The sequence below is a fragment of the Mustelus asterias genome, chromosome 18 (genome assembly GCF_964213995.1).
Source record: "Mustelus asterias chromosome 18, sMusAst1.hap1.1, whole genome shotgun sequence".
Taxonomy (NCBI): domain Eukaryota; kingdom Metazoa; phylum Chordata; class Chondrichthyes; order Carcharhiniformes; family Triakidae; genus Mustelus; species Mustelus asterias.
Genome location: NC_135818.1, coordinates 15,146,763 through 15,169,405, shown reverse-complemented (window position 1 = coordinate 15,169,405; position 22,643 = coordinate 15,146,763). Strand labels below are relative to the sequence as shown.

The following is a 22,643-nucleotide window of genomic DNA, read 5'->3' as shown; positions in this document are numbered from 1 at the left end:
ACTGGTACATTCTCCATGGCAACACCTTCAGCAATTAGAGACCATGTGCCAACCAATCAGCACTTTCTCCTCATGGAGTATAAAGTTGCTGTTTCTCCTAACATTGGTATTCTTGGGGTTGTCCTGATGAGTGCAAGTTGAAAAGCTTTGACAAAATATATTTTTACAGCAATACTATCAGCTGTGATACGTAAAGTTTTAAAGTTTATTTATTAGTGTCACAAGTAGGCTTACATTAACACTGCAATGAAGTTACTGTGAAAATCCCCTAGTCGCCACACTCCGGCGCCTGTTCGGATATACTGAGGGAGAATTTAGCATGGCCAATGTACCTGACCAGCGAGCAACTCTCAGGTCATGAGCTGCAGTCGCACCATGGTGAATTGTGACATTGAATTATCTAAGTCTGGTACTTGCTGAGCTGACAGCGTGGGGAGAAAATTGACCATTAAAACAAAATTCCAGATTGTTGTGAAAAACCAAAAGGTTCCCAATGCCTTTCAGAGAAGTAACCTCACGTCTTTCTCTGAGCGCACGCCATCTGATTAATTATAATGGATGTAATTGTGATAGTCCCCAGTACTCATATGGGAATCCTTAATCATAGAATGATAAAATCCCTACAATGCAGAAGGAGGCCATTCGGCCCATCAAGCCTTCACCGGCAACAGTCCCATCCAGACCCTATCGCCGTAACCTCGTGCATTTACCCTAGATAGTCCCCCGACACTAAGGGGCAATTTAGCATGACCAATCAACCTAACCTGCACATCTTTGGAGTGTGGGAGGAAACCGGAGCATCTGGAGGAAACCCACGCAGACACGGGGAGAATGTGCAAACTCCACACTGACAGTCACCCAAGGACAGAAGTGAACCTGGGTCCCTGGCACTGTGAGAGCAGTGCTCACCACTGTGCCGCCCACTGACCTCTCCAATTGACCTCTCTGTGGGACTCGTGGAATACGAGGCTCCCTGGTAATAGGCAATTGCCTAATGTTTAAAGTTTATTTATTAATGTCACAAGTAGGCTTACATTAACACTGCAATGAAGTCACAGTGAAAATCCCCCAGTCTCCACACTCTGGCATCTGTTTGGGTACACTGAGGGAGAATTTATTATGGCCAATCCACCTAACCAGAATGTCTTTCAGATTGTGGGAGGAAACTGGAGCATCCAGATGAAATCCACGCAGACACGGGGAGAACGTACAGACTCCGCACAGACAGTGACCCAAGCTGGGAATCGAACCCGGATCCCTGGCGCTGTGAGGCAGCAGAACTGTGCCACTCAACTAGGTGCAACTTGTATCCTGAGTCCTTGATAAGGCGGACCCCAGAGCAGGACCGGTGATCTATCGTCCCGGATGGGACTCATGTACATGTACCACAGGGTTGTGGCTTAACTTTTGCCTTGATGAATAAATGTCATTCATTTACAGTTGGCTTCCTGAGTTGTTAGACTAATGTTGGGTAAGTGTATCAGGGATATGAAGCAAAAATGGGTAAATGGAATGGAGGTACAGATAGACCGTGATCCAAGTGAGTAATAGAGCAGTTCCAGGGGGCTGAGGGGAGGGGAGGGGAGGCGACGCCTAATGGTATTATTGTCGCTTGAGTCTTAATCCAGAAACTCAGCTAATGTTCTGGTTCGAATCGCGCCACGGCAGATGGTGGAATTTGAATTCAATAAAAAAAAGATCTGGAATTAAGAATCTACTAATGACCATGAAACCATTGTCGATTGTCAGAAAAACCCATCTGGTTCACTAATGTCCTTTAGGGAAGGAAATCTACCATCCTTCCCCGGTCTGGCCTACATGTGACTCCAGAGGAACAGCAATGTGGTTGACTCTCAACTGCCCTCTGAACAAGGGCAACTAGGGATGGGCAATAAATGCTGGCCAGCCAGCGACGCCCATGTCACATAAATGGATAACGTGGTGAAGAAGGCATTTGGCATGCTTGGTTTCATTGGTCAGACACAGAGTTGGGACATCTTGTTGAAGTTGTACAAGACATTAATAAGGCCACACTTGGAATAATGTGTACAGTTCCGGTCATCCTATTATAGAAAGGATATTATTAAACTAGATAAGAGTGCAGAAAAGATTTACTAGGATGCTACCGAGATTTGACGGTTTGAGTTATAAGGAGAGGCTGGATAGACTAGACTCTTTTCCCTGGAGTGTAGGAGACTTAGGGGTGATCTTATAGAGGTCTATAAAATAAGGAGGGGCATAGATCACCTAGATAGTCAATATCTTTTCCCAAAGGTAGCGGAGTCTAAAATTAGAGAGCATCGGTTTAAGGTGAGAGGGGAGAGATACAAAAGGGTCCAGAGGGGCAATTTCCTTCACACAGAGAGTGGTGAGTGTCTGGAAGGAGCTGCCAGAGGTAGTAGTAGAGGCGGGTACAATTTTGTCTTTTAAAAAGCATCTAGACAGTTACATGAGTAAGATGGGTATAGAGGGATATGGGCCAAATGCGGGCAATTGGGACTAGCTTAGTGGTTAAAAAAAAGGGCGGCATGGACAAGTTGGGCCGAAGGGCCTGTTTCCATGCTGTAAACCTCTATGACTCTATGAGCTGGATTTTACGACCTCATTCGGGCGAGGCTCGTAAAATCTTACTCGAGGCCAACAGAGAGTTCCATTCTGCGAGCCTTGCCTGCCCCGATTCTGGGCGAGGCGGTAAAATTCCGGCCTATGACTCCATGAAACAAATCCCAGCCTTGCCAGTTTTTCCCACTTCCCAAAAGCAAATTGAAGCCAAAAATGCTTCAACAACATGTCATTCCTTGGATAATCACACTCACCCAAATAGCCCTGGTTGCAGTACCCACTGCCTTCCAGTCGCTGCTTACGAGGTTCAGCCCTCGCCCCCCTTCTTATTCACAAACAATGACTGGTAGTTCTAAGCCTGGCAGCAACAATATAAAACACTGTAAACATAAGACAAAGATTCAAGGTCAGATGCCCGAGTAAAGCTCAGTCTGGGTGAGGCACTTCAAACAGTAACATCAGGGAACTGGAACTATGCCCCGAGCAAAATGCACGTTACAAGCCCCAGCGTGTATAATCGACAGCGAATAACAGCACCTAAGGTCATACAACAAAGCCCTGGATCAGAGTGAAGGTTTTTCATTCATTAGCCATTCCTGAAGACAATAAAGAGAGAGAAATCACTGGAGCATTAAAATTTCTGCCCTTGTTTTTGACACGGCAAGTTCAGGCAAGGAGGGCAATGGTCTAGTGGTTTTATTGCTAGACTATTAATCCAGAAACACAGCTAATGTTCGGGGGACCCGGGTTCGAATCCCGTCACGGCAGGTGGTGGAATTTGAATTCAATAAAAAATGTCTGGAATTAAGAATCTACTGATGACTGTGAAACTATTGTCGATTGTTGGAAAAACCCATCTGGTTCACTCATGTCCTTTAGGGAAGGAAATCTGTCGTCCTTACCCGGTCTGGCTTACATGTGACTCCAGAGCCACAGCAATGTAGTTGACTCTCAAATGCCCTCGGGCAACTAGGGATGGGCAATAAATGCTGGCCAGCCAGCGACACCCATGTCCCATGAATGAATAATAATTAAAAAGCAATGAGGAGAATGACCAGGTAATTCATTGCAATGATGTTGTCCAGGGGATAAATATTGGCCAGGACACCAGGGTGATCTCCCCAGTGTTGTGCAGTGCGATCTTTACTGTGGATCTCAGAGGACAGGTGGTGGCACCAGTTTAACATCTCACTCACAAGATGGCAATTTTGACAGTGCAGCACTCCCTCAGAGCTGCATGGAAGCATGTGGCCTGTATTAGGTGCTTAAGGATGTGGAGTGGGACTTGAAGCTACAACCTTCTGAGGTGAGATTGCTACCTACAGGATCATAGAATCCCTACGGTGCAGAAGGAGGCCACTTGGCCCATCGAGTCTGCACCGACCACAATCCCACCCAGGCCCTATCCCCATAACCCCACATATCTACCTTGCTAGTCCCCCTAACATTAAGGGTCAGTTTAGCATGGACAATCAATCTAACCCGTGCTCGTTTGGAGTGGGAGGAAACTAGTGCACCTGGAGGAAACCCACGCAGACACGGGGAGAACATGCAGACTCCACACAGAGAGTGACCCAAGGCCGGAATTGAACCCGGCTCTCTGGCGCTATGAGGCAGCAGTGCGAACCACTGTGCCACCGCGTCATGAGTGAGTGCCTAAGTAAAGCTAGTGTCCCTCTGCTGGTGTTCTCATCCCAAGTCTCAAAATGCCTTTTACCCTTTCCCATGTTTCAGGCAGGAAAGTAGAACAGCTCCAGCGGCCTTCTCCCTCTCTCTTCCCTGAGCGGCCATTAACATTTGACTCAGTTTACCCGAAAGCAGCAGCGTTATTATCTACTGCTCAGCAAGGATTGCCTATGAGGCTGATAGCAGAGGTGGGTGTGACCCACTGACTTCATTGGTGTTTGGTGAAACTATAGAAGCCCCAACCGTTGCTTGGAAACAATAGGAAGTTAACCTTTCCCCTTTGTAAAGGGGCAATACCCTGTGGGCTGTATTCTGGCCAATATTTATCCCCTGAGAAACATCATTGCAATGAATTACCTGGTCATTCTCCTCATTTCTTTTTTCTTATTATTCATTCATGGGACATGGGCATCACAGGCTGGCCAGCATTTAACAAAGAACAAAGAAAATTACAGCACAGGAACAGGCCCTTCGGCCCTCCAAGCCTGCACCGAGCATGCTGCCCGACTTAACTAAACCCCCTACCCTTCTGGGGACCATATCCCTCTATTCTCATCCTATTCATATATTTGTCAAGGCGTCCCTTAAAAGTCACTACCATATCCGCTTCCACTACCTCCCCCGGCAATGAGTTCCAGGCACCCACCACCCTCTTGTAAAAAATCTGCCTGGTACATCTCCTTTAAACCTTGCCCCTCGCACCTTAAACCTGTGCCCCCTAATAATTGACTCTTCCGCTCTGGGAAAAAACTTCTGACTATCCATTCTGTCCCTGCCTCTCATAATCTTGTAGACTTCTATCAGGTCGCCCCTCAACCTCCATCGTTCCAGTGAGAACAAACCAAGTTTCCCAACCTCTCCTCATAGCTAATGCCCTCCATACCAGGCAACATCCTGGTAAATCTTTTCTGTACCCTCTCCAAAGCCTCCACAACCTTCTGGTAGTGTGGCGACCAGAATTGAACACTATATTCCAAGTGTGGCCGAACTAAGGCTCTATAAAGCTGCAACATGACTTGCCAATTTTTAAACTCAATGCCCCAGCCGATGAAGGCAAGCATGCCGTATGCCTTCTTGACTACCTTCTCCACCTGCATTGCCACTTTCAGTGACCTGTGAACCTGTTCACCCAGATCCCTCTGTCTATCAATACTCTTAAGGGTTCTGCCATTTACTGTATATTTCCTATCTGTATTAGACCTTCCAAAATGCATTACCTCATATTTGTCCAGATTAAATTCCATCTGCCATCTCTCCGCCCAAGTCTCCAACCGGTCTATATCCTGCTGTATCCTCTGATGGTCCGCATCGCCATCCGCAAATCCACCAACCTTTGTGTCATCCGCAAACTTACTAATCAAACCAGTTACATTTTCCTCCAAATCATTTATATATATTACAAACAGCAAAGGTTCCAGCACTGATGCCTGAGGAACGCCACTTGTCATAGCCCTCCATTCAGAAATGCATCCTTCCACTGCTACCCTCTGTCTTCTATGACTGAGCCAGTTTTGCATCCACCTTGCCAGCTCACCTCTGATCTCATGCGACTTCACCTTCTGCACTAGTCTGCCATGAGGGACCTTGTCAAATCCTTACTGAAGTCCATGTAGACAACATCCACTGCCCTACCCTCATCAATCATCTTCGTCACTTCCTTGAAAAACTCGATTAAGTTCGTGAGACACAACCTCCCCTTCACAAAACCATGTTGCCTCTCACTAATACGTCCACTTATTTCCAAGTGGGAGTAAATCCTGTCTCGAAGAATCCTCTCCAATAATTTCCCTACTACTGAAGTCAGGCTCACTGACTTGTAATTACCTGGATTATTCTTGCGACCCTTCTTAAACAAAGGAACAACATTGGCTATTCTCCAATCCTTTGGGACCTCCCCTGTAGCCAGTGAGGATACAAAGATTTCTCTCAAGAGAAGTCCTTAGCCCTTACAGAGGTCCACTCAGCACATACGGAATGCAGGCATGCACATCATCACAATTAGGGGAGGTGATGGCCTAGTGGTATTATCGCCACACTATAATCATTCAACCAATGTTCTGTGGATCTGGGTTCGAATCCCGCCACAGCAGAGGGTGGAATCTGAATTCAATAAAAAAAAATCTGGAATTAAGAATCTACTGATGACCATGAAACCATTGTTGATTGTCGGAAAAACCCATCTGGTTTACTGATGTCCTTTAGGGAAGGAAATCTGCCGTCCTTACCTGGTCTGACCTACATGTGACTCCAAACCCAAAGCAATGTGGTTGACACTTAACTGTCCCCTGAAAATGCCCAGCAAGCCACTCAGTTCAAGGACAACTAGGGATGGGCAATAAAAGCTGTCCAGCCAGTGAAGCCCACACTCTATAAATAATTTTAACAATCCCAAATGCGTAAATTAATCAGTTGCTGAGGTGGGATTTCAACCCATCACCCCAGACCAGTGCAGCTCCAACAACACTCAAGAGGTTCCACACCATCCAGGGCAAAGCAGCTCACTTGACTGGCACCATATCCACTACCTTAAACAATCGCTCTCTCCACCACCGATGCACAGTGGCAGCAGTGTGTACCATCTGTTAGATGCACTGCAGCAACTCACCAAGGTTCCTTCGACAGCACCTTCCAAACCCCCAACTTCTACCACCTGCAATGACAAAGGCAGAAGATACACGGGAACACCACCTGCAAGGTTCCCCTTCAAGCCACACACCACCTTGACTTGGAATTATATAGTTCCTTCTCTGTCGCTGCCAATAAAAGTCTTGGAACACCCTTCCTTACAGCACAGTGGGTGCACCTAAAACGATGGACTGGACAGCAGAGGTTCATGAAGGTGTCTCACCATTATCTTTTCAAGGGCAATTAGGGATTGGAGATAAATAATGATCTTGCCAGCGACGCCCACATCCCATAAATGAATGAGCAAAGATTCTACTATAAAGCTCTCTAAATGATACACCCCCAATAATACTGAGGCCAGAATTTTACTGCCTCGCCCACCCTGATTCCGGGGCGGGCAAGGTTTGCAGAACAGAAATCTCCATTGGCCTTGGGCGCCCGATCTCGCCCGAACAAGGCCATAAAGTCCTGCCCTGAGTGTCCATCCTATATGGACAGATAGATGACTGGAGACATTACACAAACAAATCGCAGAGATTTCTAAGTTAGGTCGCCAGTGTCTTATTTAATACGATAGTAGATTTTGACACGTGCAACTGGAAATTTAGATGGCGTTCAAAATGGGTGGATATTTGAAAACCAGATCACCAGCTCCCTGGCTTTCTCAACCCCATATCTTACTATCCTGTACCCTGCCTTTCTCTCCCCATATCACAACAGCTCATTGATAGTAACCACCTCCACACATCATCCTTCCAGCAGTGGTGAATATTCGCTCTCTCATTCACTTCGCTTCACCCCTCTTAGTTTCACAACCCCTTTGCGTCAGAACATTCCAATGACAGAGACCACAGGGGAAATTTTAGCCTCTTCAAGATTGGTGGGGTGGACATGGATGGGGAAATAAAAATGTTAAAATTCTCCCTTTGTGACGGAGCCGCAGAAGCGGTGGGGAGAGGCAAGCACTACGAGTTGCTGGCGAAAATTCTTAAGGAGACATGCCTCTATTTTAGCAGTGTTTGTTTATACTAATCCATGGGTGGCATGTTTCATGGGGTTTGGGAATCTCGGCAGGTAAAAGGAAGCGAGAAGTCCTGATCAATGAGGGAAGTGCCTTTACAGCACTGCTTGTGGACCAGGAGCCCACTAACATGCAGGCATTTGGACCTCGTGATCTGCCATTCCCCACCCTTACAATGTCTAAAACACACCCCACAATGTCCATATTTCACCCCTGATATCCAACACCAATCCCACGTTGTCCCATTGGCCACAAGGTCCCGGTCCCCGGATGTCCCACTCTCCCGAGATGTCCAAACCTGCACAGTGTACCAAACCTCCTGCCTTGTTCCCCACCATGGCACAGTGGTTAGCACTGCTGTCTCAGTTCGATTCCCGGCTTGGGTCACTGTCTGTGTGGAGTTTGCACGTTCTCCCCATGTCTGCGTGGGTTTCCGCCGGGTGCTCCGGTTTCCTCCCACAGTCTGAAAGATGTGCTAGTTAGGTGCATTGGCCATGCTAAATTCTCCCTCAGTGTACCCGAATAGGCGCTGGAGTGTGGCGACTAGGGGGTTTTCACAGTAACTTCATTGAGTGTTAATGTAAGCCTACCTGTGGCACTAATGAATAAACTTTAAGTGCTGGAAGATGGGATTAGCACAACTTTAATAGTAGTTATTGCCGGTGCAGGCTTGATGGGCTGAAGGGGTTTTTATTGCGTGTTATGACACTGTATGCAGTGTTAATGTAAGCCTACTTGTGACTAATAAATAAAAGCAAAGTGATTTTCCAAAGCCCTCTGACGTCCTAAATCCTGTAATCTCACAGCCCTCCCAAAGCCTGACCACCCCATGATGCCCCGTTCCACAAACTGTCCCATTGCTTGTGATATCCTACCCCCATGTGTGAACACCACCCCTGTAACCTTTGACCCCTCCCTGTGAAGTTCCACCCACGGTGTCCCAAACTCCCATGCCCTCCCCACCTCCCTCCTCCCCCTGCACCATTCAAATCTCAAACCACCCAACATCTGCTCCCTTGCTGATTTCCCAGCCGACTGTCTGTCAATCTGTGTGTGGCTGTCGGGTGTTTAGAGCCATTTGCCTGTTAGTTCTGGCAGGACGTGGGGCAGACCCAAACACCTCCACACCCCTCTCGGCCCTGAGTAAATATCGGATCCAATCATTTGTTGGTGTCACCAATGTATTCTCTTTATGTCTGTCACCCCCTTCAGCCCGATAAGCCTCTGAGATCGCAAGACACTGCTCTGTTCTCTGACAATTGTCTTGGTCACCTGTCCCAACATGTCCTCGTTTGGTTCAGTGCCGTTTTGTGAACGCACAATGCTGCTGCGAAACAACATTATTGGTGCTATTTAAATGCAGTTGTTGTTGCCGCTGGCAGTCTGCACGGTGACACAGTGGTTAACACTGCTGCCTCACAGCACCAGGGACCCGGATTCGATTCCCAGCTTGGGTCACTGTCTGTGCAGTGTTTGCACGTTCTCTGCGTGGGTTTCCTCCGGGTGCTCCGGTTTCCTCCCACATTCCGAAAGACGTGCTGGTTAGATGCATTGGCCATGCTAAATTCTCCCTCAGTGTATCCGAACAGGCACCGCAGTGTGGCGACTAGGGGATTTTCATAGTAACTTCATTGCAGTGTTAATGCAAGCAACTTGCGACACTAATAGCTTATACTTAAACAACCTTTAGTCCAATAACTGAAGCCCCGCTGTATATAATCATGGTCGACTATGAGTAACAAGCCTACCGAAGTCTGGGTGCCGACCTGCGACTTTTATCTGTCTTCAATATGGTTTATCACTGTTTGCATTTCAGTGAATCTGTCGTTGAAAATATATCTTGGTGGGAACTAGGACACAATCTCCGAGCGTCAGCAGGGAGTGCCAGATTTGAGAGATTAGTGCTCTTTGACTGGGTATCATTAGTCTGGCTGATTCCTTTTTTCTCTTTAATGCTCCTGATCCAATACTGAACACCTTTCCCCATTCTCAGGGGCTCCCTCGAGTCGTACATATTTTTCAGACGAGGATCTCTTTGGGGTGAGAAAGGGTGTTCTTTTGTGTTTTTTTTGTTACCGGGTCACCACAGCAGCGAGCAACAAAGGATGTGAAGTAAACGTCTTCAGATATTTGTAGGCCCTTTATTAGTAGCAGGTTCCTGTTGGAGATCGTGTTACTGAATACAAGGCCAATTAATCCTCCGCTTCTCTTTTTGGTGGAGAGAATTTTTCTGAATCATGATCTAGGTTATAGCTGAGGGTTTGCTCATTTATAGTCTGCATGTTTTGGAACACTGGTTACCACGGTGATTCCCTCCCCCTCTCCCCCCACTAATCACAGACCAACATGCTGAATAAAATCATTCTTATCTATTGGAATTCCTCTCCCACCATCCCCCCAGCATCCCTCCCCTCCCCCCCCCCCAATCTCCCTCCCACCCAGCCAAGGTCAAAGCCCTTTCCTTATTCCTGCACAATTATTTATTGCCCCGTTACCACACATCTTTGCCATTTTGGGGTCAGTCAGACCACCACGGCACCAGGAGTGGGAGGGGAGTATGCAGGGGTCGTGGGAATGAAAGGAGAAATCAGATCAGAACCAAAGCAGAATCCTGGATGTTACGGTGGCACAGTGGTTAGCACTGCTGCCTCACAGCGCCAGGGACCCGGGTTCAATTCCCGGCTTGGGTCACTGTCTGTGTGGAGTTTGCACAGTCTTCCCATGTCTGCGTGGGTTTCCCCCGGGTGCTCCGGTTTCCTCCCACACTCCAAAGATGCGTGGGTTAGGTTTATTGGCCATAATAAATTGCCCCTTATTGTCAGGCAGATTAGCAGGGTGAATATGGAGTGTTACGGGGATAGGGCCTGGGTGGGATTGTTGTCGGTGCAGGCTCGATGGGCCAAACGGCCTCCTTCTGCACTGTAGGAATTCTATGATAACTTCATTGCAGTGTTAATGTAAGCCTACTTGTGACACTAATAAATAAACCTTAAACCTTAGAATAAAGTCTCGACATTTATACAGCACCTCTCACAACCTCAGGATGTCCTAAAGCACTTTACACTTCATGACTGGGTTTCGTAAAAGCAGTCACTGTAGCAAGGGAGAGAAAACAGCAGTCAATATGTGCACAGCAAGATCCCGCACACAGGTGGGTAATGGCCAATAAATGATCTGTTGGTTGAGGGATGTAAAGTTGCCAGGATCCTGACAAAACGTCCTGCCCATCTTTGAAGTAGCAGTGTGGACACTTTTATATCCACCTCATGTCTAACCCTCATCTGAAAGGCAATACCTCAGACTATACCTCACCTGAGTCCAAAGATGTGCAGGTTAGGTGGATTGGCCATGCTAAATCGTCCCTCAGTGTCAGGGGGACTAGCTAGGGTAAGTGCATGGGGTTATGGGGATAGGGGCTGGGTGGGATTGTGGTCAGTGTCGACTCGATGGGCCAAATGATCTCCTGCACTGTAGGTTTCTATGATTCCATACAGTGCACCCTCAGTGCCAGCTTGGACCATGCACTCAAGTCTGTAGAGTGGGATTTGAACCCATGACTTATTGGCGTGAGTCTTGTCTGCCTTTTGGCTAAGATCAAGTGTAGGATCCAGCTCAGGATCAGATGTAATGTCTGTTCTTGTCAGCTTGTATCTGGGATGTCTTCTTTCCACTGCAGGCTGCCTTGAAAGTGGCTAATGGCCGGGGCGGGGGGGAGAGCGCACATCTCCTTGTGGAATGTGTCCATGCAAAGAATCATAGAATCATAGAATCCCCACAGTGCAGAAGGAGACCATTTGGCCCATCGAGCCTGCACCGACAATAATCCCACCCAGACCCTATCCCCGTAACCTCACAGATTTGGTGCTGGTTTGGTTTCTCCTTTCATTACATCGACCCCTGGATACTCCACTCCTGGTATTAATCCCCCTGTCACTAAGGGGCAGTTTAGCATGGCCAATCCATCTAACTAGCACATCTTTAGACCATGGGGGTAAACCGGAGCACCCGGAGGAAACCCACGCAGACACGGGGAGAATGTGCAAACTCCACACAGACAGTGACCCAAGCTGGAATTGGGCCCAGGTCATTGGTGCTATGAGGCAGCAGTGCTAACCACTGTGCCACCATGTCACCCCAGGAGATGATCTGGAGAGCGATGCACTGGTATTTGTTGAGATTCATCCCGAGAAGGTCCGTGGCGCAGGGCTCTGTGGCTAGTTGGGCTGTTCTCTGGGATGCGCATCAAGACAAACTGGAGGATCATTAACTCAGTGAAAGATGCTCTTTGGCCTGCCTGAAACTTATTGATCTTCCAGTGGGAAGAATTGACCTTGACCGAGTGTTGCAGACTGGCACATTCCAAGGTCCAGGACTATGTGCTGAGGGATGCACTCAAGCCTGGGGCAGCCGGTGCCAAGGCACAATGGGGCAAGGTCACGGTGTAAGGCCTTTCTGCCAAAGTAGACAGAGGGGCGAGTAACCGGGTCAAAGCCTTTGGACTGTAAGCTTAATCCTGACTATAGTAAATGTAAGTAGGTTGAAGCAACGCAGTATGCAATACGACTGATGCATATAATTTGAACAGCACTATACTCCCTGTTATAAAAATATTGGAAGGGTTGTAATGTTCTCATTTTCAAACTGAAACACCTCAGAGTGCATCTTGATTCTGTGGAAAATGGGAATATCATTGCACTTTTCTTTTCTGGCGATTTGAAATGTTTCTCTCAGGTATTGTATGAATAAAATATATTTTTTGCAAAAATAAGGTTGCTTTCACTGAATCACAGCTGACTCAGTCGTATCAGTTACCATTTGCTGGTACATTAGCAAGCATGTGGAGGGCACTGCCCATTGGCCATCTGGCTAAAGGAGGGTTCATTCTAAATAGGACCTCCCTCGGGGGTGAATAATCTTTGACTCGGACAGGCCACGACCGAGGCCCAGGTAGACCTAATCCAAGGAAGAAGCCCTTATCCTACACCAGTGGTGCCCAACCAGTGTGCCATGGCACATCGGCATGCCTCAAAGATCCTCCAAGTGTGCCATGAGAAAAGACTCAACATCACTCCTCATTCATGTAATGAAACTAAAACCAATCTTCATCTTCAGCTCGTGGTCAGTGTCTCCAAGACCCGCCGAATCTTGGGCCTCCCCAACAAAGAGGGGGAACGAGCCACCCATTCACGGTTTAGGTTTTTTTATGTTGGTCAGACCCCATGCACACGACCAAGGGGACTTGGAGCTGAAGACAAAGGCCGCCATGTGAAAACTCAAAAAGGTTGCAAAAATCTTGGGGGAAGCGTGAAAGGCAGCAAGAAGTTAAAAAAAAACAGGAGAGAAGTCAGGGAGAAGTTAAAAATGAAGTTTCCAGTAAGTTCCCCATGTGGGCAGCACGGTGGCACAGTGGTTAGCATCGCTGCCTCACAGGGACCTGGGTTCGATTCCTGGCTTGGGTCACTGTCTGTGCGGAGTCTGCACGTTCTCCCCGTGTCTGCGTGGGTTTCCTCTGGATGCTCCGCTTTCCTGCCACAGTCCGAAAGGCGTGCCAGTTAGGTGCATTGGCCGTGCTAAATTCTCCCTCAGTGTACCCGAACAGGCGCCGGAGTGTGGCGACTCGGGGATTTTCACAGTAACTTCATTGCAGTGTTAATGTAAGCCAACTTGTGACACTAATAAAGAAACATAAAACTTAACCTTAAGAAGACAGAGAATAAGAGATGTGCTCCAAAATCTGTTTCTCGTATAGAAGTGTGCCGTGACATATAAAAGATTGGGAACCACTGCCCTTCACACAATCGGCTAACATGTGGACAGGGATGCAGGGATGAGGCAGGAAGACAGCAACAGAAAATAAATGGCAAGGATGTGATTTGAAATAGAATTCCAACAGGATGATGAGCATCTGGGAACAACTGGGTAACTCTGAAGACCCAAAGGGTTAAAAATAATGATCCCAAGTCTTCAGGAATTTAAGGGCCCAATTTTACCATTGCGTCACGCCCGTTTTCAGGCACGAAAACATGGTAAAGTCAGGTGTGAGGCCATTAATGCGATCCACGCCCGCATCCGCGCAGATTGCCACTTTACCAATGCCCGGGAATGGCCGCAATCTGATTCATGCCCAGTTCATTCAATTGAATGAATGAACTGCCCGCCCAACTATATCAGCACTTCCCCCTTTACCACCGCATTCGCCGATCCGGAATCACGCCGAAACGGACATGCTGAACAAAAGCCCGAATCGGGCACTCCAGCTGCTGAAGAGGCGAGTTCAGAGGTTCCAATGGCTCTCTGACTCAGATCGGTGGTGGGGGTGGGGGGGCGGGGTGGGGAGGGGGGGTGGTGGGGGGCGGGGTGGGGAGGGGGGGTGGTGGGGGGGGGGTGGGGAGGCAGGAGACTGGTCAGATCATTCTCTGGTGGTGGGGGGGAGGAGGGAGGCCCAATCATTGTCTGGTTGGGGGGGAGGGAGGAGAGTCAGATGTACCTCGGGGGGGGGGAGAGTGAGGCCAGATCATTCTCTGGGGGGGAGAGTGAGGCCAGATGATTCTCTGGGGGGGGGGGGCGGGGGGAGAGGGGGGGGGGCGGGAGAGTGAGGCCAGATCGTTCTCTGGGGGTGGGGGGGGGGAGTGAGGCCAGATCGTTCTCTGGGGGGTGGAGGGGGGAGGGAGGCGGGTAAGATGTATCTCTGGTGGGGGGGGAGGGATGGGGACACGGGGGGTCTGCTGCCACTCTGCGGGTGATCGGTGGGGGGGGAAGGGGGCAGGTGGTCGCAATTGATCTGGGTAGCGGGGAGGGGTGGGTGGATAAGGGGGACAGTGATGTGTGTGGGGACCATCGCTCCCGCTTTTCGCTCCTGGGCTGCTTTTTTCGCTTTCTGCAGCCATGAGCGACCTGACACAGGCGCACTTTTTCAAGTTGTTTTTCGAACTGCGCATGTGCAGTTCAGAGCTCCAATCATTCCGGGCGCGCTAAGCCCCGCCCACATGATTTTTTTTTCAGGCTAAGTGCTAATGGGGGCACCTGAGAACAGATTTCCAAGTCAGATCTGAATTGCGCCCAGATTCAGCGCTTAGAATGAAAATGGTAAAATCAGGCCCTAAGTCGCATCTATTTGAGGCAGGTTCTACTAACATTAAATGTTGTGGGCAGCACAGTGGCACAGTGGTGAGCATTGCTGCCTCACAGCGCCAGGGGCCGGGGTTCAATTCCAGCCTCAGCTGACTGTTCGAGTCTGCACATTCTATCTGTGTCTGCGTGGGTTTCCTCCCACAGTCCAAAGATGTGCGGATTAGGTGGATTGGACATGAGTAAACTAACCCTTAATGTCAGGGAGATTAGCGGGATAAATATGGGGGCTCACGGGGATTAGGGCCTGGGTGGGATTGTTGTCAGTGCAGGCCCAATGGCCCAAATGGTCTCCTTCTGTACTGTAGTGATTCTATGGTTAAAAAAAACTTAACATCACCAAAAAAAAGTCTCAAAGCTGAAGGTGAATTCTTGGTGCAATATCATGTTCTGAAGATGATGATGAACGGATTGAGCTCAGGACAATTTTTAAGTGAGCGATTCGTTACACTAAAAACAGGTGAAACAATAAGGCCAGCTTGGTATTTTTTCTGTATTTAGGTGAATGGAAATGTTACTATCAAAGACTTTTGCTCACATAGCAGTAAAAGAGAGTCAGAAACAGGGAAAGACCCTTTATTTAGCATCTGGGACCCCGTGGACAGAGCAAGCAACTGAGACCCCCTCACAACCAGCACGGGGGACACAGAACCAGGAAGCATGATTTGGACTAATGATTTTAATGTCCAATCTGGTACACAAAGCAAAACATAGAGAGGGAAGAAAGATTGGATTGAGAGAGAGAGATATGAAAGAGACAGAAAGTAGTTTTAAATAAATTACAATTAAAAGCTAAAGGAATGGAATCGTTATTTTTCAATGCCAGAGAGGTTGCTTTGATAGTAATTATCAAACCCTAAAAAAGGACACCTGGATTGAAATGTTTAAGTTGCTGTGGCGAATCTAGCCTATCACCCCAGTATGAGTTCACACCATTCAATGTATTTGATTGGGGAACAAGATGGTGTGATGCTGTTTAAAATATTATTTATTAGTGTCACAAGTAGGCTTACATTAACACTGCAATCCCCGAGTCGCCACACTCTGGTGCCTATTCGGGTACACTGAGGGAAAATTTTAGCATGGCGAATGCACCTAACTTGCATGTCTTTTGGACTGTGGGAGGAAACCGGAGCAACTGGAGGAAACCCACACAGACACGGAGAGAACGTGCAGACTCCGCACAGACAGTGACCCAAGCTGGAATCGAACACGGGTCCCTAGCACTGTGAGGCATAGAAACATAGAAACCCTACAGTGCAGAAGGAGGCCATTCGGCCCATTGAGTCTGCACCGACCACAATCCCACCCAGGCCCTACCCCCACATATTTTACCCACTAATCCCTCTAACCTACGCATCTCAGGACTCGAAGGGGCAATTTTTAACCTGGCCAATCAACCTAACCTGCACATCTTTGGACTGTGGGAGGAAACCGGAGCACCCGGAGGAAACCCACGCAGACACGAGGAGAATGTGCAAACTCCACACAGACAGTGACCCGAGCCGGGAATCGAACCCGGGACCCTGGAGCTGTGAAGCAGCAGTGCTAACCACTGTGCTACCGTGCCCACGGTACCGTGCCCACTGTGCCCACGGCAGCAATGCTAACTACTGTGCCACCCCATTCCCAGGAAGCTAAAGCAGAATGGCACATGTCCTGAAGTTGCTGTACAATTTGCAGGTAAATACCCATTAGTCTCGCCATTATCTTGATGGTGACCCATGTTTACTGCCTCTTGTGGTGAAAATGATTATGTAATAATATCACAGCCTCAAGAAGCTAATGCAAACTAAACCAATCAGATAACAGACCACAGAATGATCCTGCCAACACTGTATCATACCAAATCTTACAGTCAGATTCAGAGTTTCAGAGGTAAATTAGAGCGAGACCCCATTATTCTGGGGATAGACTTTAATGGGTCTTTACTGTCACAAGAACTGAACTCCATCAATCCTTCCACCATCCAAATGATGAACAATTGCTATACGAATAACAGAGTTCACTCTCGCTTATGCTGCATGCAGGATAAACAATGATCAGGCATTACTCCTCTGCCCAATCCCCCAGGAAGATGTTGCTGCACTTTGCCTACCATCGCCCTTACCATGACTAATTGAATTCAATTCAAAATCTCAGAGGTTCAGGTAAAGAATGACTGTTTGTCCTATTCAACTGTGACCCTGTAACACTCAATGAAATTCACTGGCAGTTTATCTTACATTGTACTATCTCACTGCCTGTCCCTGTTACACTGTATATCTCTCTGCCTGTCCCTGATACACTGTATAACTCACTGCCTGTCCCTGATACACTGTATAACTCACTGCCTGTCTCAGATACAGTGTATATCTCACTACCTGTTCCCACTACATTGTATATCTCACTGTCCCCATTACATTGTATATCTCACTGCCTGTCCCTGCTAACCTGTATATCTCACTGCCTGTCCCTGTTACAATGTATATCTTACTGCCTGTCCTAGATACACTGTATATCTCACTGCCTGTCACTGTTACCCTGTATATCTCATTGCCTGTCCCTGTTACAGTGTATATCCATCTGCCTGTCACTGTTACCCTGTATATCTCACTGCCTGTCCCTGTTACAATGTATATCTTACTGCCTGTCCTAGATACACTGTATATCTCACTGCCTGTCCCTGTTACAATGTATATCTCACTGCCTGCCCCAGATACAGTGTATAATCTCACTGCCTGTCTCTTTTTCGCTGCATATCTCATTGCCTATTCCTGTTACAGTGTATATCTCACTGCCTTTTTCTGTTTTATTAGTGTATATCTCACTGTCTGTTCTCATTACATTGTATATCTCACTGCCTGTCCCTGTTACATTATATATCACACTGTCTGTCTCCATTACATTGTATATCTCACTGCCCGTCACTGTTACCCTGTATATCTCACTGCCTGTCCCTGACACTGTATATCTCACTGCCTGTCCCTGACACTGTATATCTCACTGCCTGTCCCTGACACTGTATATCTCACTGCCTGTCCCTGACACTGTATATCTCACTGCCTGTCCCTGACACTGTATATCTCACTGCCTGTCCCTGATACCCTATATCTCATTGAGCCATATATTATTCTCTGTATCTCACCGGTTGCCCTCCAATGCCCCTGTATACCTCACTCACTCCCCTCTATAATACTCTGCGCACCTCAGTGTTATGCCCTACTATTTGTAGCCATTCCCCCTCCCGTGCCGGGCTGTGATGAGCTGGGTGGTGGCACTGCCCTGAGGCACCCCAGCAAATACCATTGATCGACAAGTCGGGGTTAAGCTGAGAGTTTGCCAATCTCTCAGAACACAATAAGGCTCACTCACCATTTTCTGCATGTTAGCCGCTGGGGGCTGAACTTTGCTCCTGACACGGTTATGGTGGGCCAGGATGGCGAAAGCCTCTTTTGGTGCCAACTCTGCAAAGAGAAAATGATAAAAGTGTAAAAATGCAAATGCTGGGGCCCGGGCTGGCCATCTCCATGGCAACAATTGAATGTGTCTCAAAGGTCCAACTCTGACACTGGGGCACCAGCAGAAATATTTAACTTCTCCGTGGCAAACAACGTTTAATAAAAGACAAATCTTCGGCAACTTCTGGATACAACTTGACCCCTTTACAAGATCAGCTTCTAAAGTTAGTCAACATTGTGCACAAGATGGTCAACAAAGATTGAAGGCATTCTGCTGATAAGGAGGTCAGATGAAAGTTTTTTTTTGCCACCTGCAAACTTTTATCTGAAGTTTTGATTAGAAGAAAACTAGTCCTGCTATTTGCTACAAGCTTCTCAGAATAGGAGCGCCTCGTGAATAACTGGGGCGAGTTTCAATCAAATGCAAATCCCCTCCCTCAGCACAGAACTTCAGAACTTCCCTTACCTTTCAGATCCCAGTTGAGGGTCCCTTTTCCGGGCGCTGTGTCTGCTTCTCCCGTGGCGGGAGGTGTCAGTGCCAGGCTGGTCAACAGGACCGCTAGCACTGCCGTTCCTTTCATCTGGGCTGGGTAGTGGGAGCGTTGATGCAGGAGGGAAAACTTCGGGACTCCCTTCTCGCCTTCTGATACCAGTGTGTCCTACTGCAGCAAGGGGGGTTGGAGAGACAGAGAGAGAGAGAGAGAGAAACAAGCAGAGAGGGGAGCAGAGAATGCAACCCAGAGAGAGAGAGAAACAAGCAGTCAGGGGAACAGAGAATTCAATTCCGACTGCTGCACACTGCGTCCAGGGACAGTTACATGCACTGCCCCATTCAGCACATGAGTGTCTCACTGCAGTAACTGTGGTTCCCACTGCACCCCGCACTGAACTGCGTGCAACATGCAAAGTGTCACTTCATGCTAGTATAGTGCCAGTGCCACTTGTGTCAGCTCTCAGTGCCAACCCTCTCAGGGGTGTGGTTTTACACTCCACACACCTCACTGGCTTGTCTCTATCACCGCTTCTACCAATTCAGGCTTGATCTCCGATTCTGAGCAAGTTGAGATGGAGGTCTGCCTTTTGCTTTGATTTGATTTATTATTGTCACATGTATTAACATACAGTGAAAAGTATTGTTTCTTGCGCTATACAGACAAAACATACCGTTCATAGAGAAGGAAACGAGAGAGTACAGAATGTAGTGTGACAGTCATTGCTAGGGTGCAGAGAAAGATCAACTTAATGCAAGTAAGTCCATTCAAAAGTCTGACCACAGCAGGGAAGAAGCTGTTCTTGAGTCGGTTGGTACCCTCAGACTTTTGTATCTTTTTCCTGCCGGAGGAAGGTGGAAGAGAGAATGTCCTGTTCTGTAAGCCAGCATTTGTTGTCCATTCCCAATAGAGTCATAGGCCAGAATCTTACCACCGTTCACACTGGCGGATATTCCCATCCTGCTGTAGGGAACGGAGATTTGGCTGACCGCCAAATTCTCTGATCTCACTGCTGCGAGAGTGTGGCGTGAACAGCAGGTGAGATCACACCCTTACAGCCACATGGCTCAAACAAGACCCTTCAGCCCATCGTGTTTTCACCGACAATAACTACCACTAAAGTTGCACTAACCTTTTCTTCCAGCACTTAAAGTTTATTATTTTATTCATGTCACAAATAGGCTGACATTAACACGGCAATGAAGTGACTGTGAAAATCCCCCAGTCGCCACACTCCGGCACCTGTTCGGGTTCACTGAGGGAGAATTTAGTACGGCCAATGCACCTAACCAGCACGTCTTTCGGAGTGTGGAGGAAACCCACGCAGACACGGGGAGAACATGCAGACTCCACACAGACAGTGACTCAAGCTGGGAATCAAACCCAGGTCCCTGGCGCTGTGAGGCAGCAGCGCTAACCAGTGTACCACCGTGCCGCCCCCATATCCTTGAATGTTACGATGTTTCAAGTGCTCATCCAGATCCTTTAAAGGTTGTGAGGTTTCTGGCCTCCCCTACCTTGTAAGAGTTTTAACAACACCAGGTTAAAGTCCAACAGGTTTATTTGGTAGCAAATACCATTAGCTTTCGGAGCGCTGCTCCTTCGTCAGATGGAGTGGAAATGTGCTCTCAAACAGGGCACAGAGACACAAAATCAAGTTACAGAATACTGATTAGAATGCGAATCCCTACAGCCAACTAGGTCTTAAAGATACAGACAATGTGGGTGGAGGGAGCATTAAGCACAGGTTAAAGAGATGTGTGTTGCTTCCCAGGCGGTGCATTCCAGATTCCCACCACCCTCTGAGTGATGTGTCCTTTCTCAAAACTGCTCTGAATATACCCCAGGTGTCGGGGGGGGGGGGCTGGAAGTGGGGGAGATGTTGAGAAGTCAGGGCCTTCATCAATAACCTCAGCCGGTACAGGAACCCATGCTGTTGGTGCCGCTCTGCATCACTAACCAGCCGTCCAGCCAACTGAGCTAACCGACTCCCTACAATAACTACACTCAAAAAGCAATTCATTGGCTGTAAAGTGCTTTGGGATGTCCTCAGGGTGTGAAAGGCATTATGTGCATGCAAGTTCTTTTTTTAGTCATACGACGAAGGAAGCACCCGTTCTAGTGTTACACTACGTAACTAAGAGATAATGTAAGGAAGAATCGATGCATTCAACCAAAGCCAGATCAAGGAAGGATTGATTCTAATGCAGAAAACTATAATCGATCACATCCCCCTCACTAACGCCTGGGATATTATCACAAAACTGAGAAAACTGTCCCACATTCCAGGCGAGCAACAGCCCAACATAATCACACTCACAGAATCATGTCTTCTATCTACTGTCCCACACTCCATCACCACCATAGAAAAGTTACAACACAGAAGGAGACCATTCGGCCCATTCTGTCCATGCTAGCCCAATGACACCCAGGTGTCCTTTCTAACCCCGCCTTCCTTCATCCAACCCATAGCCCTGTAGCTTACAGCACCTGAGGTGCAGCTCCAATTATCTTTTAAACAGAGTTTAGAGTCTCTGCCTCCATCACAAACACGTCAGCGAATTCCAGGCACCCACCACCCTCTGCGCAAAATGTTCTTCCTCATGTCCCCTCTGCACCTACTGCCACTTATCTTGAATCTACATCCCCTGGTTCTAGAATTCTCCGCCACGGGAAAAAAATGGGTGTGTCCTGTCCCAATTGAAGAGATTGTCCAAAGGTGGAAAAGTCAGAGATTTAGTTAGCTGTCACAAATCAATGAATCATAAACCCTTACAAGACAGAGCAAGGTCATTCGGCCCATCCAGCATGTGCCAGCTCTTTGAAAGCGTGAGCCAATAGATCATAGCCTTGCAAATGTCTCCTTTCAAGTGAATAACCAACTTTCCTTTGAAAGTTACTGTTGAATCTGCTCCCGCTGCCCTTTCAGCCAGTGCGTTCAAGATTATATCAATTCACTGCTTAATCTTCATCACCCCCACCCTATTTCATTTGCCAATCGGCTGATGAAAGTCAATGTTCCTGCTGCAATCTGAAATCTGCATCCTTCAACATTCAGTCCCTGCCCAACGTGTAAACTCAGGAGTTATCAAACATACCATGTGCTGAAGTGTGTGCTGGAATTGAGATAGGATTCAATCTAACCAGCAAGTGGGAAGTCAAGACAGAGTGATAAACACAAGAACACAGGCTGAAATTATTATTTGAAAAATGAGAGCATTGAGACAATCCGCAGTAGGGTTAAGGGTCATTTGATCAATGAAGAGCTTGTCGTATGAGGAACGGTTGAGGACTCTGGGTCTGTACTTGTTGGAGTTTAGAAGGATGAGGGGGGATCTTATTGAAACTTACAGGATACAGCGAGGCCTGGATAGAGTGGATGTGGAGAGGATGTTTCCATTAGTTGGAAAATCTAGAACCAGAGGGCACAACCTCAGGCTAAAGGGACAATCCTTTAAAACAGAGACGAGAGGAATTTCTTCAGCCAGAGAGTGGTGAATCTGTGGAACTCATTGCCACAGAAGGCTGTGGAGGCCAGGTCATTGAGTGTCTTTAAGACAGAGATAGATAGGTTCTTGATTAATAAGGAGATCGGGGGTTATGGGGAAAAGGCAGGAGAATGGGAATGAGAAAAATATCAGCCATGATTGAATGGCAGAGCAGACTCGATGGGCCGAGTGGCCTAATTCT

General features: G+C 47.7%; 1 protein-coding gene across 2 annotated transcripts in view; it reads right to left on the bottom strand.

Moving 5' to 3' along the window:
* LOC144506969 (C-type lectin domain family 18 member A-like) overlaps positions 1-19,419 on the bottom strand; it is a 59,958-nt gene extending 40,539 nt beyond the window's left edge. For both annotated transcript variants that reach the window (XM_078233440.1, XM_078233441.1), the window contains exons 1-2: positions 18,929-19,419; positions 18,377-18,468 (exon numbers count right to left, since the gene is read on the bottom strand). In XM_078233440.1, coding sequence (XP_078089566.1) covers positions 18,377-18,468; positions 18,929-19,043 — 207 coding nt within the window. In that variant the 5' untranslated portion in view covers positions 19,044-19,419. The remainder of the gene's footprint in view (positions 1-18,376; positions 18,469-18,928) is intronic.
* Between the last annotated feature and the right edge of the window lie 3,224 nt (positions 19,420-22,643).